The sequence below is a fragment of the Mixophyes fleayi genome, chromosome 1 (genome assembly GCF_038048845.1).
Source record: "Mixophyes fleayi isolate aMixFle1 chromosome 1, aMixFle1.hap1, whole genome shotgun sequence".
NCBI classification, from domain to species: Eukaryota; Metazoa; Chordata; class Amphibia; order Anura; family Limnodynastidae; genus Mixophyes; species Mixophyes fleayi.
In genome coordinates, this window is record NC_134402.1 from 124685683 (window position 1) to 124712424 (window position 26742).

Below are 26742 nucleotides of genomic sequence, written 5' to 3' on the forward strand. Positions count from 1 at the left end.
TAGTAGAGCAAACATACTTTTAAAACAAAATCACAACACACTTAGCTGCCACTCAGTCTCTGAGATGAGTGGGAACGGAAGAACCAATAGATGCAGGGCAATAACATAAGTAAGAAAATCCCTCCTCACATTAGCCAAAAAAAAAAAGATTTTGGAACTTACTGTAAAATCTCTCTCTTTACACAATTGGGGGGACACTACTCACCTTGTGGTATAGACGGCGCTGTGGGAGTATCGGCACTAAAAACTTGTCTAGCCTGCTCCCCTCCCCTTTATGCCCCCTCCGGCTGGAAGTCTCAGTTTATTTAACCAACAAAGCCACAAGAGAGGGTGAAACACAACTAACAGAACATTCAACAGAACTGTCTGAACAACAAAAGGGTGGGAGTGCAGTGTCCCCGAACTGTGTTAAGAGAAAGATTTTACAGCAAGTACAAAAATCTTATTTTCTCTGGCACACCAGTTGACACTGCTCACCTTGGGGATGTTCCAAAACTGCCCCTATGGGTGGCAATGCTCAGATTGAGCAGTGTGTAAAACTTTATGGCCAAAACTAGCATCTTTGGAGGCAAATGTGAAACTGGAAAATATGGTGAATGTGTGGACGAAACACCAGGTAGCTGCCCTACAGAACTGCTTAACCGAGGCATCATGCCGCGGCGCGAAGGAGGTGCTAACCGACCAGGTGGAATGAGCTGTAAAACCGTCAGGAACTGGAGATCCCTCAGAAATATAGGCCTAACGTAAAGTAGCAGTAATCCATCTGGCTTTCATCTGTTTCTTGGCTGGCCAGTCATGATTTCAAGGATCGTACAACACCAGAAGACAGTCTGTCTTTTGAACTGAAGCAGTAGGTAAGGTCCACATAAATCCCTAAAACTCTACCCACATCCAACAGCAGAAAAGAAACCAGACTGTTGGATTGCAAATCCTGAGGTAACGCAGACAGGCATTCGTGTTAACCACTGTCCAATTACACACAGAGAAGGGACGTCCCTGGTTGAGGTTTTCCGTCTGTAGCCACCAGATAAAGGACAGGCGTGTCGCCGACGACAACCGGAAGAACTGACACTCTAAGCGAGGGTCCAATTTGAACCATTTTCCAAGGATCTCCTTTTGGAACTTTCAAGAATGGAATCGAGCAAACTTAACTGCCTCAAAACACCATGTGCCCCATCAGAGAAGGACTGAAACACACTTGTGAGACAATAATGTCTTTATCTGGTGTCATCTTATCCAAATTTTGTCTGGGGGAAGAAACACCCTCTGACAGCTTGAAGTTGATTACCCAGCCAACTTCAAGCAGGGTGTTCGCAGTCAGATGCAGATTAGACTGGAGAAGCGATACAGACTTGTCCAAGTAAGGTAAGATTTTCACCCCCTGCAGATGTAACTGTGTCTCCACAACCGCATCACCTTTGTGAACACCCGCGGTGCAGTGGCCAGGCCAAAAGGAAGAGCTCTGAATTGGAAGTGGCCTTAGTCCACCACAAACCGCAGGAGGTTCTGGTGACCTTACCAAATGGGTATGTGAAGATAGGCCACCCTGGAACAACACTATTCTACTTAAAATATTAAAAAATAAGTAAAAGCTAAACTAAAAACGTGCCCTACTCAGTAGGCACTATTAAAAAAAACCTGAGACGTCTGGTCGGAGGGGACATAGAGGGGAGCAGAACAGGCTAGACAAGCTTTTGTGCCATTACTACCACAAACCCCTCTATACCCCAAGGTGAGCAGTGTCCCCCAATCGGTGTGCCAGATAAAGTGATAAGTGCAAATAGCTGTAATCACAACACTGACTATCAGTATAAACTTAATCAATCTGCAAGCTCTATAGGCTGAAATTATATAAAACTATATAACCAAATAATATATGACCGAAAACCAAAACAATAAAATGATTTCAACTGGATAGCATCACCACCCAGAATAAGATTCAACACCATATATTATCACAAGCAAATGATTATACTTTAATGAACATTTTCACATGATGTATTATTTTGCTTGAAATTGTTACAGGTTTTTTTCATTGGTATTTTAATCATATAGTGCAATTTGTTTTTGGCATGTAAGTACTCTTTGTGAAACCCAGACCTCATACATTGTAACCAAGCCTTCAATTAAATTTTTACTAGCATGTGTTTAAATGCAACTTGGTTAGTGCCAATCACAACTTACCTTCTTAAACTTATGTCATCATGCTCCTGCTGGGGAGTTGTGGGGTGTAAAACACATTTTCCTGACTCTATTTCTACTCTTATGTCTAGCTCAAAGTCTATGTTCCTTTCAGTGGCAGTGCTGGACACGTTTCGGTTGGAAGCTGCTGTAGGCCAGCGCTCTGTGAAAAGCTGATGTACTGCAGCAAAACCAGAGGATTTCTTTCGGGTGCTCGGTCTGAAAACAAACAGTAGCACACTTAGTGCAGTATTTCAGTTGCTTACGGTCACTATACACTTACAGCATCTATTACATATTAACATTGAAAATAACAGCAGACTCAACTTATATTGATGATATATACTATATCTATCACGTTGTTTCATAACGATCAGACTTTGTGCACAAGTCACATTATGCTACAATTGGCTTTGAAAATAAAAAGGGTTTTTCTATGACAAACAGTATATCATTTTTTTTGTCATCATTTTTACGGTTGTTGATGAAAAAAAGAAGATCCAATAACACTTACTGGGGTTTCCTGTAAATATACATCTTTTCTGTGTCATGTTGTTCCTCTTTATCGGACTCCTCTGATGATGAGGAAGAGCTGTCTTCTCTCTTTTCTTCAGTCTGGAAAGGAATGCCTGGTGAAAACACTTGTGGGGTGTTGGGGGAACTGAACACGGAATGTGAACCATCACTAATGGATGAGTAATGAGATGGACCATCAATGGTAACTGACAACAGATCACCATCTACCTCCTCAGGAAACTGTTTCAAAAGGAAAAGAAAAAAACAACAAAACAGAATAAACAGAGTTATAAGGAAAATATTTTTTTTAATTCATTCTATATATACTGGAAAGAATGCTTGCAATCTGCCAGACTGAAGTGTAAAGGAACAGAGCAGCAGATGGAAAAGTCCCAAAATATTTCCCTTATAAGAAACACAGGTTTGCAGGTATAATGGAAGAAATGTGGTGAATTAATGTGATATTGAGAACAGTACATAAGTATGAACAACCAGTCACCAATAGACAGTGAACAAAAAGCACTGTAGTTGCACAAAATGATAATTAAAACCGCCTGAAAATTGAATAAAGTCTATTAGTGAAAAGAAATTATTCATGCATACATATGTAAAGCTGTACAGACATGTCCTTTTATAACTGGTTCCTGAGATCTCTAAATTTGCCCAATAAGTTGGAGGGGCATGATAGGGTGTTTCTGCTCACATGAAGCTCTGGACAAGGAGTGTTGTATAACCTTCACCAATAGTGCAGCGATAGCTAATTCTTTTTCCACATTTCACCACCTCTTATCACATAAAATTAAGGTTTCAAAATAGCCCATCGTAATTTCATGGCTTAGAAGTGTTGCAGAGTTTCTACAAGAAGGTTACAGCAAGTCTGTTTTAGTTTGCTCGAAAGCACTTTGTTGGTGAAGCCATCTGGGAGTATTTCACAAAGTGTTTTTCTTGAACTATGACGATAGGAATTTAGGATGATTCTTTATAGAAAGGTGAGCTACCCAAGAGCACTGAGGATATTCATAAAATAATCTTCGGGGGCCCCTCCATTTTACACCATTTTATACAGAACCAGTTCAGGGACATTCTGCTAAGCTTCATGTAACAAAGAGGAAGAATAATTAACATCTGCATGAAGTTGGAGAAGATTTGGAAGATAGTTTTTCATTTACAAATACCTTGAAATACCCTTCCTCCCAAGAATAGCGAGACTGACGATTTAATCCTAAAACTGCATTATTCAACTTCATTTATTGAAAGAAAGAAAAAAAAATATAAGCAGTTGGTTTCAGATAATAGTCAAACCCTAGCAACCTAACAAGTACAGCTGTAATGTTCATATGCAGCTCACATTAACTCAACTATTTATGCAAACTATATGACTACAAAATGCTGTTTCTTTCACCTATAACATGACAGAATAAGGGAAGTTTAACACTGGACTTTCAATTCCTATGCTTTTTTTTTTTTGTGTTAAATATGTTCCATACAAACACATTTATTAACAGTTTATCAAGTATTCACTTTTGGTCAATGATTAATGTTGCTTTTACACTAAAAACTCCAATAAATATTTTTTACACACTTAAGCCAAAATATTATAAACACCAGTAGAAAAACTGTAGTATTATGAAGATTTTTACTTGACATGTGAGAGACCAAGCATTACAGTGTTATGCCATGTATGCTTTAATATTGCACTTACACTGTCCTGAATGTTGAAGGTCACCCTTGGACCAGCAGGAGAAGCGGCTTCAATACGTATTTCAGGGAGTTCCTCGCCATCTAGCCTCGAGCTGCGCAGAAAAGGAAGTAGACAGATGTGTTTAAAGTTATGTGTACTTGTACAAGGAGGGTTAGCAAAAAATATGCAACAGTCAGGAAAGTCTGGTGAGCAAAATCATCAGAAACCACAGAAGTGCCAAGAAACTACTTTTTAGCTGAGTGGGCCTGGATTCTACTAATTTACTGCTATATGTTTATACAAAGATAATTTTCCTTGTATGCATTCTTGGGATTGAGAAAGTACCCATTTTTCAATAATATTGTCATACTTCATTAGGAAACCTTAACAAAAAAATGTGAAAAAAGAAGGGGACAGATCAAGTTTTTGGGGCCATAGCCCTGATGGTACACCAAATTGCAGCCCATTGGACACCGATCATCATTGCTAACGAAAATGGCAGGATCCTGCATGAAAATACACAGCCCTCATCCAATATTATATATAACAATATACAACAAAATACCTAGCTCTTTCTGTTCGTTTCAATGGTGGTCTTCCAGATGCGGTAATGCTCTTGGAGCGATTATAGCTCGGTTTGTATCCAAGACCCCACTTATCCTTCAAGGAAGCAGCCTGAAATTAGAAAAAAGAAAAACACAATCATTTAGTAGATTAAAATCACACTTCAAAACCGTATATTTATATTACTACATACATAGGATGATTAGCAGTAACCCACCCTCATACTGGATCTGCGCAGCTTCTTCCGGACATCTCTGCGAATGTCATTGACTGCTACAGACTCTAGGTGTTGATACCGCTGAATTTCCTGGTTTATGGTTCCTTCGCTAGCTCCAAGTTTCCTTACAGAATAAAATTGTTTGCCATTAAATATATATAATGATGTCAGATTTTAACAAACACTAGCAACAAATTTAAAACTACTAAAGCATATTTTTTCTATCAATAAAAAAAATATTTGAACTAAGAAAATAGCTTTGGGCATATAATCAAAACAGTCTGCCAGTTATTTTTTATTCATTATAGTCTTACTGATATTGCTGAGCTATAATGTTTACAACACGACAGTGACACTTAAAGAACATATATTGAATATCATATGGAACAGCAAATGCATTTATTAAGAATGTTAGAAGACCATTAGAGTTCCATGACCCCGGTAATGGTACTCACTTGAGATCATCAATAACTTTGGCTTGTTCATTTAGCTCTCGTATATCAACTAAACGCTTCACAAATTTCCGTCCTCTTGGATCCACACTCTGACTTCCAAGCTGTCCTGGTCGTCTGTGGTCAATTGTCTCCTAGAAAAATAGAACCTAGTAAATATAGACTCAATAATGCTCACCACTAGATCAATTGATTCAACCGATATCCCTGTGAGTTAGGCATGCATTAATTATTGATTAAATGTAGATTTAGTTCCTTGTGAAATTCACCAATGATCTCAGGTGTGTTAATTTCAAGACTGTTCACTTTTACATACATTTGCCCATGAGCGAGACCTGCTTGCGGTCGCATGTGAACTGACAGAACCGGAGTCAGACATTTCTAAACCAGAGAGATAATCTGCAGGGACTGAGTAACGGTGGCGTTCAGGTTTCAGGCCAAGAAGGTGATTTACAAGTCGCTGACCAAGAGTAAGTTTGAAGCTTTCTCCATTTACACAAACTGCTTCTGAATTCTAAACGGTAAACAGTATGGTTAGTTCTATATGGGTCTCCAATCGTCACAGAGTAAGACATTAAAGCTGGTGCTGTAAGAAATGGCAAAATGTTGTCTTGCAAAGTTTTAAGAATAATTAGAACAGGTGCTAGAAGAGGTGTGGAAAACACGGAAAACCCATGAGAAATATGCGAAACTGGAGGTGGCAGTACAGAATTCTACAGGGAATTCTTCTCAGAGGTTGAACAAAAGGGCAGATTTATATCATAAACCTGTAAGCATACCAACACAAAAAAGGTATGCAGTGGGTAAAATAACATATCAGTAAATGAACCATAAGCTGGGGCACAAAATACACCTCCAGATGACCTCATAAATAGTCTGTGAATGCAAAATCTACACAAACTACTGTGTCATATGCTTAATGGGGAACTCCAGGTAGATGTTAATTTTTAGAAGCACAGTCATATCAGTAGCAATCTGACAACTTAGCAGAGCACAGTTTGTATTAAAACATCTCCATGCTTTCTATGTGGAGAAGCAACTACAAAATACTACTTAGAGTCTTCAATTGATGATATACTGGGAAGAAAAGGGATTTAGAACCAAAAGTTAAATTCTCTTTGGAATTTCTCTTTAATGTACATCCAAAATTAGTCTACTCAGCAGAAATGCTGAGTTTAAGTCTTGGAGTGGCACCCATGTGTAACACACAGCAGCATAAGCTTTCTAAACACTATCTCACTATATTTATTTTGCATTACACTGAGGCACCTGGTAAAGGACAATAATTTAAAGCTCTAAAACACTTTGCCCAAAAAAAATAAATAGGTTGAAATACTATAGTTTAATGCTAAAGCAAATGTGGCTGCTATTACGTCTGTTTTGTGCAGATCTTTACTATAAGGCTCCAGGCCAAGTGTCTTTAACTTGCTGACTAGATTACATATTGGAGTATTACTAACATTACAAATAGTGGCATTTGCACACAAAACATAAGACCATATGGTACAAATGGAGAGATACAGAATAGCCTTCAGTAATTCATACCACTGTCTAGGCTGCTACCTAAACTATGTATTTCTGACAGGTGCTTCTTTCAATAAAAAAGAAAGTAAAAAAAATTCTTGAGGCATTACTGGTTCAACATGAACTGAATTTCAATCACTGAAGAAATTGGACACTACAGAGCTTAAGGTAGATGGCATCATATGTTATGAATATCACCTGACAGCAAACAAAACCCACCAATAGATCTCAATAAGCAACGTGATCGATACCTTCCCTTATCGCCAAATGGCACAAGTATACTGCAAACCCTGCCCTAATGCACGATAAGGACACCAGGCATAAAATTCATAAAATATATGGAAATGGTTTTATGTAAACTTACTGTATGGACTATGGGAGACATGCTGTCAACTTCATCCTCATCTGAGAGGTCAGCCATGTTTACAGAATTCAGATCTGCAATGTCATCAATATCTTCTTCCCCAGTCAGTGTGGTCAGAGTATTGCCAAGAGCATTAAGCCTTTTCCCAATGTTTGGGTCCATGTGCACATCAATACCACACATCTTCCATAATACATTCAGAGTCCATGTTCCTGCACTGTTGCTTTCTATTGTACAAACAAAATTTTTTCTTAAGTTCTACATTTATTAACTTATAACTGATTAAAATGGTGGTAGTCACATTAACGGTGCTGATATCACCGGCAGTGACTACCATGACAAAACATTTACGAAACTGACTTGCACGACAGTTAATAAATGTAGACTGACCTTCATAATGACAAAAGAAAAACCTGACAGTCTTTTGACAAAACACGAACAGCAATAATGACGGCAGGACTTTCTGATGTCATTAAAAATGGCGACCGAGATATCAGCACTTTTAAAGCGGCAATGACGGTTGTCATCTAAGGCAAGTGTTAGGGTTAGGATTAGGGGTAGGATCAGTGTTAGGGTTACGATAACTGGTTAGGGAGCCGGCATTGCCGCTTTAAAAATACTAATATAGCGGTTGCCATTTTAAATGACGTCAAAACGCACTGCAGTCATTACTGCTGCCAGTGATTTCTCAGAACACTGTCGGGTACTTCTTTTGTCATTATGAAGGCCAGTCTGCATTTATTAACTGTTGGGCAAGTCACGTTCATAAATTTTTGGTCGTGGCAGTCACTGTCCGTGTTATCAGCACCATTTAGTCGTACCCCACCCAATAAAACACCAATCTGTAATATCTGAACTAAATCCAAAGATAATTTTCAAAATCAAAGACAAACTTACAGTAGCAAAGTTTATTATATTTTGTCATACATGGCAGTTTAATCTTACCCGCAGAAGCCTGTCCTGTTGTCCTAGAGCATACTTCATAGGTTCCATCTGGCACAACACCTAGGACAGCAAGAGCATCAATTCAGCACATCAAAGTGTGATGAAATAGAAGTGTCCAAATAAAACATATACACTGCCCAACACTGTAGCAGCACAATGTACTTTTTATAAAGGACTTCAGTCATTCATTATTTTTTTTTATATACTATAACTAGTGGCTAATAGCTGCAGAGGACCCAGAGACTTGATTCGCAACTGGTAATCTACCAATCAATCACATATACAGGAGTACCTAAATCTAACTGAATCCCCCAAACTATTATCAGGCCTGGCCAACCTGTGGCTCTCTAGGTGTTGTGAAACTACATGTCGCAGCATGCCCTGTCACCTATAGTCTGGCTTTCTCCTGGCAATGCATGCTGGGGTTTTTTAATTTCACAACACCTGGCGAGCCATAGGTTGACCAGGCCTGCTCTAGATCAACCCTAGACCCTCCACAAATTATAATTAGCTATACCCTCCATACCAAATGGTAAAAGCCCAGGACTTGGTGAATTTTATATCACATATTGCAAGACATTTAAAAAGAAACTAGCTCCCATCTTTTTGCACAACTTCAATGATATAACAGACACCTCTCTCTTTTCTGCCCAATCCCTTGAAGCTCACATTATGGTTATACTGAAGGATGGGAAGGACCCCTCCCAGTCCTTTAACTACTGACTAATCTCTCTGCTAAACGTCGATATGAAAACTTTTTGCTAAACTTATTGCAAACCATATCATATTTACTCCTGGATATTATCCACTCTGACCAAGTGAGCTTTGTCCCTGGTAGAGAGGCTTGAGACAACATGTATAAAATTATAGATCTAATACACCACATCACTATAACAGACCCTGTGGCTTTGCTAATTTCTACTGATGCCAAAAAGGCATTTGACAGGGTCAACTTGCAATTCATGACAGGGATACCGCCGCACATGGTACTGCTTGATTCTGTGGAGAATAAAGTTAAAGCTTCTCATGGTAAAGTTTTCTTGCCCATTTCCACTCAGAGGGTGTTACACTGGAAGCTATATCTTGCAAATCTCCATTGTTGGAGATTTACATCAAGCCATTTTAATTCCAGCACTAGCTGAGAATCCACTTACAGATCGATCTCTTCAAAACTTGGATGTAGCTAGGGCCTTGAAGAACTATTTTGCAGGGAAGCTAGCTATCAGAAAATCTGATCATCTTTTGATCCTCTATGATACCTACAAAAGTGGGTGGCCTGTGTGCAAACAAGTGATTGCTATATGGATCACTGCTGTGATTTGCAACGCTTGCATTGCTGCATAAAACCCTGTTCCTCACAATGTGAAGACACATTCTACCAGATCGGTGAGGGCATCACGATTGGCAAGGGGCATCGGCTGTGCAGCTGTGTCAGACAGCTACATGGTCTTCGGTGCATACTTTTATAAATGTTTTTGTGGCTAAAGATTTCAGTTTTGGGCGTAAGATGCTGTGCACTGCTACTTTATAAGCATACCCATCTGATGGGGAAGTTTTGGGACATCTTCAGGATCCAGCGATGCCCCCATAGGAAGAAAAAAAAAAAAAAAAAAAGAAAACAGTATTTTTATACGTACGTTAAATGCTTTTATCTTAATCCATTGGAGTACATTACGTGTCCATCCATTTACGCTCCAATACTCTTGTCAAAGTTTACCAAAGTTGAATGTTTTTCAGAGAAAATAGAATTTGTATACCTACGTAAAATCCGTTTTTCTTAGGCCATTGGGGCCTACCTCTCTATACCTCACTATCTGAGTTTATGTTTAAACATGTCCCACAGAAAAGGACACAAAAGAGAGAAAAAAGAGAAAGAACAACATTCTCTTGAACAAAAGAGACAACATATAATACAAAAGAAGAAACCAGAGCGTTAAGGGTAAGCGCCCAAAATGCTATTTTCTCTAACCTCCTATTGGGGACATCTGGTGGGAACACTAAGAAGAAACAACGAAAAGCACCTTTCTCCCAAAACTTGCATTCCCTGATACAAACAAATTAAACCTGTAAAACCGAGTTACCGTCTGAATGGAAGACCAGGTGACCTTCCGACACAGCTGCTCAGTCAAGGCACCATGCCGTGCCGCCTGGAAAGCACTTACTGACCCCGTGGAGTGATTCCAAAGATTATCTGGAAAAGGCTGTCCAGATTCACCATAAATCTGATGGATTACAGCTGTAATCCAACGAGCAATAGTCACCTTAGAGGCTGACCAGCCTCTCTTGTGTGCATCATAAAAGGACCAGAAGATCCTCAGTTTTACGCACATCTTGAGTCCTACACACATAAGTACGCAAAGCACGGCCCATATCTAAAGAATGAATGGTAACTTCGTACTTCGAAGACCGACATTTGGTCAGGGCAAGAATAGGAATAATGATGTCCTGATTTAAACTGAATTTTGATACCACTTTAGGGACTTGGTCAGATAAACTGCCCTATCCTCATGAAAGACAAGAAAAGGAGACTTGCAAGATAATGCTGCAAGCTCTGAAACTCTTCTTGCAGTAGGAAGACAGTCTTCCATGGCAGAAATTTTAAATCCATCGTGCCCAAGGGTTCAAATGGCAGAAGTTGCAAAACATTCAACACCAAATTTAAATACCAAGCCGCAACCAGAGGAGTCTTCTTTGAAAGAAGACAGAAAGAAACAACACCTGACCCTTAATCAAACTAAGGCGCAAACCAGCATCCAGCCCATTCTGCAAGAACATAAGCAACCTGGACAATTGCAAAGAAAAGGCAGGATATACCTCTCCTTTTCGCATCAGGCTACATATGTTCTCAAGACACGATGATATATTTTAGCTGAAACCGGTTTCCGAGCCAGAAGCATGGTTTGCACTGTGAGTTCAGACACCACAAATGACCCCCGGCCATGGAGAGAACGTCTGTGTACCAGCGCCTCCGGGGGGGCAATCTGGCGCCACTAGAATGACTGACTGACTTTTTTTTTCGCCAAGGAACGGACATGGCGGTTACTGAGACAGACAGAGGATATCTTGCCTGGAAGTAGAAGAGCTGGACCGTTCAACCGAGATGACATCATATCGACATCCGGTTGACCCAAACCTGTCTATTAACTGGCGAAACACCTCCAGATGGAGGGAACATTCGCCGGGATGCAGAATCTGCCTGCTGAGAAGGCTGGCTTCCCAATTTTCTACCACTGGAATGAAGATTGTTATGACCGCCTGAACATGAGATTCGGGCAACCGAAAGATCCTGTCCGTCTCTCACATGGCTAAAGCATTCCTTGTACCATCCTGGCATTATCTGACTTATCTTCACCGCCCGTCACTGCAGCATGCTGATCAGAGCATGGTACACTGATCGGAGTTCCAATACATTCATTGGAAGTTTGACTTCTGTCCAAAGACCCTGAAACCCAGCGTGAATATAGACAGCACACCAACCCCAAACACGGGCATCCATTGTTATCAAGGTTCAATCCCAGATTGATAATGATTGACCCCCTGCAGAGACTGTTCTTCTCCAGCTCTGTACCCCAAAGTCCTTGGTGTCCCCAAATAGGAAGTTAGAGAAATTTTGCTTCTCTCTATGTTCTCCTTTATTTCCTCTAGTTCTATCCCACAGAGCTTGGTTAGCAAAATAATTGAGTGTACACCTGGATGGGTATATGGAACAGGGAAGAGCTCAAGATTTTAGGAATATTTACAGGTGTAAATTTCCTATAGGAGACTATATCCATAGGGTCCCGTGTCCCTAATGGATTCAGAGAAAAGGATTTAACAAAAGTATAAAAAAAAAGCCATTTTCTACTGTCGTGTTTCAAAGATTGTGGTGTCAAATGTCTTGAGATTTCTTCAGTCATTAAATTCACTTGGACCTTCATAAAACAGCACACAGTTCATAATAGTTATCTCTTCAGAACTCGGTAACATTTTAAAAAGCAATATTATTTTTTTATTAGCCATAAGAAAACTGCAAACTTTAGAAGCAAAACTGTAATTGTTTCCTATGATAATGGATAAAATCAACTAAACCTGTATGTATGGATTGTTTAGGTAGAGACTACCAATTTCTGAGCTACTTTGTTATATGACATCTAAAATAAGAGAACGCAGACAATAATATACGTACATGCATTCATAACCATATCTGTTCTGATTTCTGGCTTCCAGTCATCCCATGTGGTCTCAAAGCCATCAGCAAAGCGAATGCAGAAGTTCTTAAAGTGTCCTTTGCTCACCAAAGATTCAGAAGAGCAGGCTGTGATCAGAGTACTCTCAATGGTTAATACCAATGCAGAACCGGTATCAAAATCAGCTGTGTGATTTGCCTGCTAGGAACAGCAAAAAAATGTTTTTAAAAAATATGCAAGGATGATAAGATCACTAATGATAATGTGAACTAAAGGAATATAAGTCTTGTAGTCAAACATTTGTTCAGGTAAAATATTACAAATTAGCTAATGCCTTAAAAAACAAGCAAAAAATAAATAAACTTGGGGAGTCCTAGGGAAACACAATGAAAATAATTATATGTCTTTGCATAATACCTGTGGTGTATTAGTGATGGGTAAACATATACCCAGGTCATTGACTGTGAGCTGGAGGAAGAGGGTTCCTAGAGCCTGGGCAGATGTCTGTTGAATTCCTGGCAGCATGTCCACCACTTCCTTTGTTGCCATGTGAATATCCTTGTTTAGTGCGAGTCGCTGCTCATTCCAGTTATCATATGCTGCCTTGTAATTCAGCCAAAATAGCACAGCTTTGAAAACCAAAAAGATGATTGTCAAGCTTTATACAATTACCATTAATTTCACTTTGTTTATTCATAATTTAATAAAATAAGAAAAAATACAATGCTGTAACCATGAACATAGAACAATTCTGTTTACATATCTGTTGCCAGAAAAGAATATAAATTTAAAGTGTTCCTTGGCAACTGGTAAATGTAAAATTAAGGTGAATGTTCGGCGATATATACAACAAGCAAATATTACTCCCACACATTTCAATCAAACTAGCAAAAAAACAATGTATTAACATGTTCAAAGGAAGATTTTATTATGAAACCCTGTTTTTTGCCACTTTGGAAAAAATTGATTTATGCAAATCAAGAACTAGAATGTATTTCTTGTGGTGTTTAAAAAACTAAATACCCACATTTGCTCTTAGTTAGCAATTTCAGAACAAAAAAACCAAAAACCTGAAACATTTTTTTGCCCATTTTGGGCAATTATTGTTGCCGTGTAAGGAGGTATAAGCAAACTTATGGTATTTTCTGAAAATTCTGCAAGTTTTCTAAAAAAAAATAATAATAATAATAAAAAAATACAAGAATAACAAAGTGTAATTGGTGTGGGCACTGTATAAACAATTTACTGATATTGATATTGCAATGTGACCAGCACAAAATGTTCCAAAATAGGCTCAGCACAGAGGTGAGAAAAGTCTGATGGGATAACAAACATATGCAGGTATTTTGAATTGTGAGTACTGTTAGTAGAGAAGTATAATATGCAAGTGTATTTTGAAAGAGATTACACAGAAGCACTTGGGTATAATTTTTAAAGAAGCAAATCAATCTCTTATGTTCCTGCTTTTATACGCCAGAGTTATAAGAAGTATTTTTAGAGTTCTAACGGATTGTGAAATGTAGAATAGAACAGAAAGACAGCAACTAATACCTCTGTCAAATGCTACGGGCTGCGCATAGACAATGGGTCTACTCAGAGTAATAAGCACTGCTTCTCTGCCCGCTGAGCCACTGATCTCCTCCTGGAATGCATTACGCAAGCCAATGCGGGTTTTAAAATAAGCAACTTGATGAAAATCTGATCCAGCCTCTTCATAAACCTGCATTGGTCACAGTACAAATCAAACACTTAAGAGAACACAAACAAAGCACAGTGTAATAAAATAAAAGAAATAATGCATAATGTTACATTATTCATTGTATGCACATACATGTTGTAAATCAGACATTTCTAGAGAATATTAGAAGTTATGATTAAGAAATTTGAAAGTTAGTTCAAAGGGAACTTTAACTTTTGTTAAACTAGTTAGGCTCCTGATTAAAGAGATGGGAGGCCCTGTGAAAAGTATTGCTGTCTTGAAGTACTGGGGCCATGGGATCAATTATAGCCAGGGCGCTAAATGTGTGCCGTTTGTATATTCTCTTTTGTATGCTCCAGTTTACTCCTAAAGTCCGAAAACATAGGTAAGACAATTGGCTTCTAACTAAATTAACTCCTAAGTGTCCTGCTCCGGTACTGCCTATATAACCCCATGGTGAAGCAGTGTTCCCCAGGTGACATCATAGAAATGGATTTAATGCAAGTCCAAATTACAGGTTTTTTTTCTCGCTCTCCTGTTCTGTCTTTTGGGGTTTGGTTGGGCAATAACTGAATTCCATTCAGGGCTATGGGGGTATACAAGGAAACTTTTCTGCTAAAATTTGAAAATGCCCAAACTCCAGATAGTACTCTATACAACCAATGGCTTCAGAGAAAAGGATTAAAAATATTTTATTTTTTCTCCAATGAACATGGTCGTCAGTATAATTTTGCACCAGAAATATAAACTTATCATTAAGCGATATTACTGTAATAATACCAGATTCTAAAGGGCATCTGCCCTAAAGTTTTAAGAGTCACCGTTTTAAGACATCAAGAACCATTGCACTGGACATTTCTTCTTTAATTGCACTAGAAACCAAACTAAGCTATGCCAAGAAAAATATATAAAATACAGAGACATTAAGTATAATTGTTTCCCTTTTAACAAACATTTTGAACAAAGGTTATTAGACTTTTTGGGTAAAATATATTTCAAATTCACATATTCTAACCTGATGTTTTACAATTTGTCCAAGTGCCAAGTTCAAGTCAACCTGACATTTTCCAAAAAGCTTAAGATAACTACTGCTTCCAGGCATGGCTTTTGTCTGTATTCGATTTGACAACTCCAGTTCAATTAGCCCAGTCTCAAACCTGACAGCTCTCATGGACGGAGTCGTAGCTGTCACTTGGATGCCCTAAAAGGTAAAAAGCAAATAATATGTGAATCAAATATGTAATTCTGTCGTAACATTTCCAGTCTAAAAAAACCGAATGCAGGTTTATGATAATATTATAATAACTTTTACATTGACTTGCTGGTACAAATAATGTGTATGATAGAAAAAAAAAAAAGATAGATAGAGAAAAAAACCACCTTCTATATATCTAGGCCCTTGAAAAAGTCCAGCTAGGACGAAACGCGTTGGGTCACGCCCACTTTACGTAACGTCAATCTGACAGGCACCACGAGGGATTCCCTACAGAACTATGCCCTGCACAGCTCTTACTCGCAGGAACTAAGAGCGATTACACCACCCTGCCGCGCGGCCGCTGTGAGGGATCATAACAGCAAGTACCTAAACTCGAGCATCATTACTTTTATTTTTATTTTGATTTTTATACATATACTTTTTATTTTTTATATTTTTTCAGCGGGAGTATAATTGTATCTCCTATCAGTCGGTGTCATGGCAACACCATATACATCTGCACTTTAACTAGGACGGTTGTATCTCTACACCAGTCTCCTATATCTGCTATTTTATTTGGATCAAATACTAATCCACCGCATGTACAATTGGCTGGAGGCCATCAATTCTTAATGTACCACCTTTATGTTTTTACTGTTCACCACGCTTATGGTTATTAATGATTGGTATTTGAACATGTTGATTTACCATTGTATTTTCAATTGATTGTATATAGTGACATACAGGCGGATTTTAACCTAATTTGTAATAATTGTTATGTATTAAATTGTATTTATTTGCCATTTTTTGCACTCAGGTTTTTTTACTTATTAACTGTATTACCAATTTATTATTGATTAAGTGGTTCCATATCAGTGAGGTACATATAGACAATGAGCGCCTAGTTAATTCTGGTATTAAGTTTCGTTGATTGAGGGAGGGATACCCTCAACTGGAGCAGCTCTTGCAGTACATTTTTAGAGAGCGTGATCCTTCCAAACTAGATTTTTTTTGAATAAACATTTTATTATTTTTTCAACTAAGGGAAAGAAACTTACATAATGTATGACTCAAAGCAGAAGTCGGTTTCCAAGAAGCATCGAAAACAAAGTTAAAAAGAGAGAGGAGAGAAGAAAGGAAAGGGAGGCGGAGGGGAGAGGGCGCAAATCACTAGCCAAAAGAGTGCAGAAAGGGGGATAAGGAGGCTGAAGAACAGAATAGAACGGAACAGTAATGGGGAAAGGCAAACGGCCTCATTAAGTCAGCGGAGGAGAAGTCCCGTAATACTCAGTCCAGGGACTCCAGACACTATTGAATTGGACAGGAGTGTGGCTGAGAATGCTAGTAATATATTCCATGTCATAAACCTGCCATATGCGTTTAATCACAGAAAGGAGAGGAGGCGGGTCCGGAATTTTCCAGAAGGCGGCAATTTGACATCTGATGCCACTACGAATGTGTGTAATAAGTTTCTGGTTGTGTCTTGGGAATGAAGCGAGGGAGTAAAGAGTAAGAAAGGAAGGGTGGAAGAGAGACATGCGTGATACTGAGAATTAAGCGGTGAAGAGTCCAAGAAAGGAAGAAGTTTCATACAGTGCCACCAGATATGGGACAGTGTGCTCTCATGTCCACACCGACACCAACACAGCTGGGAGGCGCCCGGATATACGTGAAGCCGATGTGGAACCAAGAGTTTTCGCTAATTTTTACACACACTTAGTCTTGAGAGAGGTTTAAGCGTATTTTGTCCCAATCTTCCGGTGTGAATATCTCCCCCATGTCCTCCTCCCATTTAACGTTACCAAAAGTACTATAGTATAGGATCATTGGAAAGACAGGTCAGGGAAAGAGAAACGGGGGTAAACACAGAGAGATGCCAGGGGATAGACCACTTCAACCATCACAGAATAGGGATAAAAGTGGACATGTCAGGTCCATTGGTTTAATGCCTCCACCCACTTGGTAATTAAAAATACTTGCATTGCAATACTGGTAACCATCAGATCCCTACATCTCTCTTTTTTGGGACCCCTCCAGATCTAGATTTGCCCATTACCTTCTTGATAACACAGCTGTGATTCAGTTGAATAGACTATGCTGATGAATGTGAAGGTTTTAATTGCTATGCCTTAGGCAGGGGCATTGCTAGAGCTTGGTATCTGGAGTACGAGTCTGAAAACTCAAGTATGATGCATAGACCTCATTTTAAAAAAAAATAAAAAATGGTTGGTTAATGTATTTTTTGGAAACATTTATTGTTTTTTTTTGTTGTTTTTTTTTTATATCCTTTAACTACTCCTTTCTTGTTAAGTAAACATGAAAGTAGGAGCTTAACTGTGGAGCACATTTGCACAGCTGCGGTAACCATACCCATGGTATGTAGCCTAGTTCAATATTCTCAGGAAGGAACACTTTTGGCTATATTGCCCTAAAACAACCAAAATAAAAGCAGCCTCTCTTCAGGATCTGTCCAGCATGCAACGAGTATAGACAAAGCTTTCCTCAGAGTGGTTAACAAATCACTCTTTCAACCCACCTGACAACCCAGTGCAGGGTAACAACCACCTATAAAAACCGGACCTCAAGTTATATAACTACATACAACTTGTGACAGATGTTAAGATGTTATCCGAAACGTAAAGAGCATAGAATGTAATTGTTCAAAAGTATGTACCTTAAATCGCAGGTTTAGGGAATAGAGGAGGATCTTTGGTTTTTCTCCATCTGTTGTACCATCATGTTCATTCCAGAGAGGAATTGGCTGCTCTCCTCCTGAAAATAATGTGAAGAAGGAATTACATAACAATGCCGGTTGTGCAGCTCATGCACAGTTCTTAAAGAATAAGTGAGCCACAGATTAAGGAGCACTGTTTACTGGATAAACTAGTTTCAAAATCTAGTCAAGTTGTGGTAACCTTTGTAACATCTGCCATTAATATTTGTATGTTATCATTGACAATTACCAAATCACAGATTTTTGGGAAACTCACCATTACCTATCAGGACACATTTTGACCTACAAAATGCTAATTTTAGTCTGATGTAGGGAACTAACATAAATGCAAGAGGAAAAACCATTTAGCCGCCACTGCTTGCTGTGCAATAACCGAATTGCTAATTTTAACTAAGAATTGTATAAATAAAATGGATATAAACACATTTACTAGAGAGCAAACCACTTTCCTCCATCCTATCTGAACTTCTTGTTACAGAAAGCCTACCAAGTGTACAATAGGGATGTACCAAATTTAGCTTAATATTAATGCTTTAGCAACCAGCATAAAGCTTTGGTCCAAGTCAGACATGTAAAATTACTCACATTTACATGGATACATGTAACGTTCAGTATATGGCAATGGAAGAAGAGATGGTGGACACTGAATATTTGTCATCATGCCAGGATATGACCATTATTAACACAACATTTAAAAAACAAAAATCCATTTGTTAGTTTAGGGTTTTCAACTTTTTCATTACATGTTAGAGTTTAGTAAAACATCTACAATGATTGTTGCTAAAGGTGTAGGAATATAACTCTTGCACTATAATATGGCACCTCTAAATCAGCATACTGGCCTCCACTTTCTCCACTAATATGGCCCAGAGCACTCACAGTAAAACACTTCCTTACAGACCAGTCAGGAAAAACTTTGATTTTATAGGCATGGCATGTGTACTCAATAGTACTCCTTGTAAAAGACACCTTGGGCTAGATTTACTAAGCTGCGGGTTTGAAAAAGTGGGGATGTTGCCTATAGCAACCAATCAGATTCTAGCTTTCATTTAGTTAGTACTTTCTACAAAATGACAGCTAGAATCTGATTGGTTGCTATAGGCAACATCCCCACTTTTTCAAACCCGCAGCTTAGTAAATCTAGGCCCTTGTGTTTCATGTAGATTAGAGAAATAATAGTGGCACCATATGATTATTCATTGTCAGTAACATAGTCAACCTAGAACAATATCCACTAACCTGAGACTTTCTGTATAACCTCATTGACCTCTTTCATGAAGACTTTCTGTACAAATACCAGGTGGTTCAGAAGATCAGTGGTGAGGTTGTGTTCAAACGACCCGACCTGTCATTGGGATTGATCAGTTTTAGTGTCATGCTGTTTCCCTCACAACAAACGTAGGAAGTACAAAACATTTTAAGAGAGCAAACAAGATTTTTTTTTTCTCAAACAGCAGAACAATGAACATATTTCAATCAAGAATATTGTCTACACTAAAACAGTAATTTAACAGACATTTCACTAACAATTTCCGTCGTTCACCAGGGCCGTTTATAACTAGACTGTGCCCAGGACAGAGATCATAGGGCACAAACGCTACCCACTGTGTAAATGGAGAATGAGCCATATATAACCTGATAAAGAGTTAGGAGCAATTACAGCTAAAGGGTTAAAAATGCACACCTGGACAAACCATGTTGCGATGTAAAGGGTGCAAATGCAAATAGTTTGTGCATACAGGTAATTTGTACCTAGCACACAAATACTGGACATCTATATTTTAAATCTGGGGCTTAAAGATGAGCTAGGATGAGCCTCCGAACGCTAAGCCTGTCTGCCCATTTTACGTTTCCCCCCTCCCACCCTGCAGCACATGGTTTTGCCAAGATGCAAAATTGCACCTTCTAGCTATATTTTATTTACTCCTAACTCTAAATCAGGTCTATACAGTGCAGCAGTCAACACAAATCAATGAACATGCAAATTAAGTTAAATCCCTCCAGTTTAAACGTTCACATTTCATGATACAATCAATGTGAATGACTAAATCCTATAATATGAATTACTGTATAAAATGTACATTTAATTGACATAATGAGAGAGAAAAAAAAAGAGAAAGATGATCTTTGGCTCTGTGGATTGATGTCACTGTCAAATCAATCATAGTGACAAGCTAGCGCTCAGAGAACATGTGGAGATATCTGCTGACAGGACTACCATACAGACTGACACTTAAGGTTACCCAATTAGTTGAAGAAGAAGAATGAATTTGCATTGAACATAGCACAGTGGAACTAGGGATCATAGATATATTATCAAATCAACACAAACACTTGTGAAATATTAGACTAGCGAGGCCACATCCAATTTCCCAAGGTTCACACAAGGCGCACGCAGGTTGCAGGTAGATAAGTATATACATTCAGCATTTACGCACAAAAAATACACATATATAGACAGTTTCTTCATTAATAAATATAATAAAGAACATACTTTTATAATACTAAATTAAACTTTGAGAGGAAGAAAATAAGTTACTAAACTACTTTCAAGACGATTATTGAGAAGAAAGAGGAAATTAAGATCTTTACAAATCAAATTATTACTTTTAATAATGAACTCATAAAAACTGTAATTACTTTTTTGTTACTTTTTGCTTTGTGCTAGGAATTTAATTTTTGGTTCCAGCTTTGAGGTCTGTTATCTGTGACCTTAGAAAATTCTTGACTTTTTCCATGTGCAAAAATGTAGACTCACAGCAATAAGTTCTCCCAAAAGAAGGCAGTAAATGCTGAGCATATTGGTGTAATAGAGGATAAGACATACACACATACATACACATAAATCTATATCTCTCTCTCTACATATATATCATGTATGGATTTTGTCTTTCCTTGTAAAGAAATATTCAGCTCATTTTGTCTGGTCAATAAGTCACATAAGATGGTTGCATTTCTGCAGAAATCCTTTTGGAAATGTGTCCGTTCTTGAAATAAATATTGTGATCTAATATGTTTTGTAATACTTGTCCTTGAGACACCCAGTATACTCTGAATTGGTATGGAAGAGCAACGCTAAGGGGTCGACTCAATTCAGCCACGTTATTCTAGGAATAACGCGGCGTTGATAGTATTACCATTAATACAGTCATTTTTACCCGGATTGCTTGCGGACCCGAGGGCTGCGAGCAAAATTCAGCGTTAAAATTACTGTACTAACGTTAATATGGCGCACTTTTACTGTAGTAACTGTAATAGTGCACATAATTTGGAATTGGCCCCTAAATGTTTCCTCATCAGTGAGAGGAACGTCTTGAAAATGATGATGGCGTAAAGCATCTGCTCTAATGTAGTTATCAATAACTTTATGAAGTGAATAATTTAAAACTGTTGATTTAGTGCAAATATTTTGTATCCGTAAAATACAGTGAAATGAAGATAATCAGGGTTAGATATTTCCTTCTGTAGCAAAGAAACAAACCCTACACATTTTCCAATCATGGAAGCTGCACCATCAGGTCAAACAGGATCACACATTATAAGATTTCTAGCTTTACATTTCTCTTTGAATAGAAAAAAAAATCAATACCACGTGTTAAAGCTAGAAACTGCTCATAACTGCTGTTATAGCACAAATAAAACCTGTTGGCTCATCTAATGTAATGGAATAAGCAAGTCCTTCACTCTGGTAGATATCCTGAAGCTGTTCAGTTAAATTTGCGGCCAATTCATGCTGCCAAGGCAGTTTTCTCTACACAGATTAGCCTCCTGGCCACACTCGAACCCACAAAAGGCTGCAGGTTACCCACCACTGTGTAAGACAGACCTTGAACACTGTGTCCTATTTTAGGTCAAGTTTGTGACAAACCAGCTGTGTAATGTGGTCCATTGCACTCCACTGCATAGTAAATGGAGCGGAGCTCACAAGGCTGGGGCATTCCTGTGTTCTTACATAATTTAGACATTAAGGATAAACTGTATAGCTTCTTCAGCATTACCATCTTCCAAGATGTAAGGTTGAAGCATCTACTTAATGTTCAATATTAACACAGCCTTCTGTGTTGACTTTGCTACACTGAATACATTGTTAAAAGTTAGATTATCTTGGGACTGTTCTTTTTTTCTTTTGTAGTGCAACCGGTCCTCGCTGGGGGACCCGGGGCGGCCCTGTCTTCACCTCCCGATGGCTCTTAGGATCTTCTCATTGAACGTTAAAGGTTTGAACAGCCCACAAAAGCGTACAACACTCTATCTTACACTTAAACAACATAGAGCAGATATAGTTTTTCTTCAGGAAACACATTTTACCCGTCACTTACATCCAGAACTGAAATCTAAACGGTACCCTTCTGCTTTCCATGCTTGTGACCTCAGACAAAAAAAGCGAGGAGTAGCTACACTTATTGCATCCCACGTAACCTTTGAGCTTTTGACATCTCATTCTGACCCTGAAGGTCGATTTCTAATCCTAGTGGGCAAACTCAATAATACTATATGCACCCTAGTTAATGTATATGGCCCAAATCAAAACCAACGTTCATTCCTGGCTGCCCTAGACTCTTTGCTCTCTCAGGTACGCCAGGGAGAAGTGATTATGGCAGGGAACTTTAATGTTGTAGTAGATGATACCATAGATAGATCGTCCACTTTGCTCCCCCCCGTCAGCAGCTCAGAGTCTCGTAAATCTAAGGCTTTGGTATCCCTTCTTTCCCATCATCTCCTCTTTGACTCCTGGAGGCTCAGGGAACCCTCATCCCGAGATTACACATTTTACTCCCCGGTTCATGGTACCTACTCACGAATAGACATGGTCTTCCTCAGCCACGATTTGTCTTTAAAACTCAGGGCGGCTCACATACACCCGATGGTTTGGTCTGACCACTCTCCTATATCAGCTGACCTATCAGACATAGTACCCCGTCCTCGCCCCGCCTCGTGGCGTATTAATGACTCCATTCTGCATGATCAGTCACTTATTCTAGAGCTCCGGACCCTTCTTGATGAGTATTTTCTCTTTAATGACCTTCCTGATACTTCCCCCATGACCCTCTGGGAAGCCCATAAGGCAGTGGTTCGAGGCCACCTTATCAGCATGGCCTCGCGCCGTAAGAAGCTGGCCACCTCTAACCGTGCGTCATTAACTATTCAACTCCAGACTCTGGAGAGACAGCATAAACTCTCCCCCAATGAAGAGGTATTGACCAAACTTCTAAAGGTGAGATCTGATCTGAACCTCCTTCTCTCTGAATCCACTGCCTCGGCCTTGAAACGGCTGAGGCAGACGTTCTACGAAAAGGGAGATAAAGCTGACAGAATACTAGCGTCCCGTCTTAGGGCCCAGAGATCTCAAAACAACGTCATGGCCCTGAAGTCTCCCTCCGGCTTACCTATTTACCGTCCCGACCAGATAGGGCGAGAGTTTCAGAAATTTTATTCTTCACTGTATAACCTGGATGCTCAGAATCCCGGGAGAGCCCCTCCTGCGGATACAATAGCAGCTTTCTTGAGGCAAGCGAATCTCCCTACCCTTTCCAGCAGCCTAATCCAACAACTAAATGAGGAGATTACTTCGGAGGAAATACTCGCAGTTATCAAGGCCCAAAAGACCTCCAAGGCCCCAGGACCTGATGGCTTTTCAGCAGCCTACTATAAAAGATTTTCCCAGACCTTGGTTCCTCACCTCCGCTCCCTGTTCAATGCGGTCTTACATGGCGAACCTTTCCTGATATCAATGTTAGAGGCGCGTATTGTAGTTATACATAAGGAGGGAAAAGACCCTAGCAACTGTGCAAGCTACCGTCCCATTTCCCTTCTCAATGTCGACATTAAGTTATATGCAAAGATCCTGGCTACCCGTCTGAATGGAGTCCTTCCGGGTCTAATCCATTATGATCAAGTGGGTTTCATCCCGGGTCGCCAGGCGAGGGATAATACTCGCCGCGCGATCGACCTTGTTCAAATCATCAATCAAAGGCGCCTCCCGGCCATGATGCTCTCACTGGATGCCGAGAAGGCGTTCGATCGAATCTCTTGGGATTTCATGACCCTAGCTTTGAAGGCGTACGGCTTCACAGCTGAATTCCTGACCGGGGTATCAGCCCTCTATAACTCTCCCTCAGCTAGGGTTCTGGTTAATGGGTCTCTTTCCGACCCTCTTTCCCTCTCCAACGGGACGAGGCAAGGCTGCCCCCTTTCGCCCTTAATTTTTGCCCTAGTGATAGAACCCTTGGCGGCGATGATCAGACAGTCGACGTCAATCTCAGGTGTGACAGCGGGACCGCGGGAATTCAAGGTATCTCTCTTCGCGGATGACATACTTTTTTCTCTGACAAATCCTCAGGAGTCTTTACCCGCCCTATATAAACTTATGGATGAATATGGCCTCCTGTCTGGCTATAAAATTAATTTTGTTAAATCCGAGGCCATGCTCCTCCATGCTTCCCCTTCCCTTAGGTCCAGTTTACAGACTAATTTTGCACTACGCTGGCAGGTCAATAAGATCAAATATCTTGGAGTTTATATCACCTCATCCTAGGAGAGATTGTATCGGGAAAATTTCCCCCCCTTCTGTCAAAAATCAAACAGGACTTAGAGACTTGGAAGAGCTACATCATATCGTGGCTGGGGAGGATTATTGCTATTAAGATGAACTTGGTCCCTAAGCTTCTGTATCTTTTCCAGACTCTTCCAGTGAGGGTTCCCGACTCTGTGTTTAGGGATTTGCATTCCTCCTTTCTAAAGTTTATATGGCGTGCCAAGCCCCCTAGAATTTCGATAGCAGTGCTTAAGAAGCCCAGGGCCCGAGGAGGCAGGGGATTTCCAGACATTAAATTTTATTATTTGGCATCCCACTTGACCCAGGTGGTGGTAACTTATGCGCCTTATCAGTCCATAGCCTGGGTGGACCTGGAGACCCACTATGTTGGGGTCCCCTCCATGGCATCACTCTGGGGTTTGGCTAATATAGATAGGCCACCAGCAGCCTCCTCTCTCCAATCTCTTAAATTCTGCTTATCCCTCTGGGACTCATGTCGGGTCAAATATAAATTGTCCTCCCCTATTTCACCTCTGACTCCCCTTTGGGGCAACCCACACTTCCCTCCTGGCAACTCAACCCAACAATTTAAAAACTGGATAAAGGCGGGATTACGGGTGGTCTCGGACTTGGTGGTTAATCAAACTTGGGCTTCTATGTCTGAACTTCATCATAAATTTGAACTGTTTTGTCCGCTCTTTTTTGAGTACTTCCAGGTTCGACACTACGCCATGTCTTTGCCCCCTCAGGAGGCTCTTCGGGCCCCGACCTCCTTAGAGTACATGTGTTTACAGTCACCTCTCACTAAGGGGATGATCTCCCAGATCTATAATTGGCTCATAGATTATACCTTCGATACTCCAGGCCGACATGAGCGGGAATGGGAAAATGACTTGGGTCCTCCTCCAGACGACTTATGCTGGGAGGAGGTCAGGGAGGGGATTGCCAAGAGCTCGATCTCTACATTAATTAAGGAAACTGCCTATAAAGTGTACTATAGGTGGTACTATACTCCTGATAAGTTGTCTCGAATGTTTCCTCTGGCCACTCCGAGCTGCTGGCGGGAATGTGGCCAGAGAGGTACGATGCTACACATATGGTGGACCTGCCCTCGCATAGTTCCTTTCTGGAACATGGTTCTTACACTCATAAACTCTGTGTCAGAACAACAGATAAGTAAGGATCCCTGGTCATTCCTTCTCTCTCGCCCTATACCTGATGAGAGCGCGCCCTCTAACAAGCTTATCTCTCATTTTCTGGCAGCCGCTAAATCCCTAATAGCAAAGCACTGGAAAGACCCTAGGGCTCCCTCTATGCAGGAGTTACGGTTGTACATAGGACATGTCGCAAGCATGGAAAGTATAACGTGCTACCTTCATGATAAATCATATAACTTTGATAAGGTGTGGGCCCCGTGGTACTTTCTAGAAAGCCGTAGCTGCCTTTCCAGTACGGCTCCTCCTCCTGCAGATGGAACATAGCTCTTGGGCCGCCTCTGGACCCCCCAGGCTGGAATTGGTGCGCGGATGGTGAGTAATGTCTGTATGCTACCCCTCTCTCGTGCAGTCATTGTAACTGTGTGCTCTAGCTTTTCCTAGCAATGTTCCAAGTTTGCGTGCCTATTGGTTTATTAGTTATATTGTTGACAATATTTGTGCCTTTCTACCCCCCACCCTCCCTTCCCTTCTCTTTCCCCCACCGATATAAAAGTATAAAACTCAGAGGAAACACTTTGATTATTAAGATTTTTCTTGTCCAAAATGTTATCTGTACTGTTCCTGTTGTTTCCTCTACAAATAAAGAGTTTAAAAAAAAACAGTTAGATTATGATGGTGATTAAAAAATAAAGTTTCTTGAATGTTGAAAGCTATTGTGTGCGACAGGGAGAGGGACAATTTAATTCCAAAATCTATCCATAAATTTACTGATCCTGTCGGTACAGCCAGCATCTGTTCATTGTAAAACATGA

At 39.8% G+C, this 26742-nt stretch overlaps 1 protein-coding gene across 12 annotated transcripts in view; it reads right to left on the reverse strand.

Annotated features, from left to right (window-relative positions):
* Positions 1-26742, reverse strand: part of BLTP1 (bridge-like lipid transfer protein family member 1) — a 216124-nt gene that overhangs the window by 36066 nt on the left and 153316 nt on the right. For 4 of the 12 annotated variants that reach the window (XM_075200283.1, XM_075200247.1, XM_075200275.1 and 1 more), the window contains 16 exons: positions 19478-19583; positions 18179-18276; positions 15325-15510; positions 14162-14330; positions 13028-13239; positions 12610-12811; positions 8445-8504; positions 7500-7726; positions 5928-6125; positions 5615-5745; positions 5160-5283; positions 4944-5053; positions 4400-4490; positions 3873-3938; positions 2696-2937; positions 2185-2400 (listed from right to left, as the gene is read on the reverse strand). In XM_075200283.1, coding sequence (XP_075056384.1) covers positions 2185-2400; positions 2696-2937; positions 3873-3938; positions 4400-4490; positions 4944-5053; positions 5160-5283; positions 5615-5745; positions 5928-6125; positions 7500-7726; positions 8445-8504; positions 12610-12811; positions 13028-13239; positions 14162-14330; positions 15325-15510; positions 18179-18276; positions 19478-19583 — 2438 coding nt within the window. The remainder of the gene's footprint in view (positions 1-2184; positions 2401-2695; positions 2938-3872; positions 3939-4399; positions 4491-4943; positions 5054-5159; positions 5284-5614; positions 5746-5927; positions 6126-7499; positions 7727-8444; positions 8505-12609; positions 12812-13027; positions 13240-14161; positions 14331-15324; positions 15511-18178; positions 18277-19477; positions 19584-26742) is intronic. The other 8 variants (XM_075200257.1, XM_075200239.1, XM_075200303.1 and 5 more) reach the window with 7 other exon arrangements.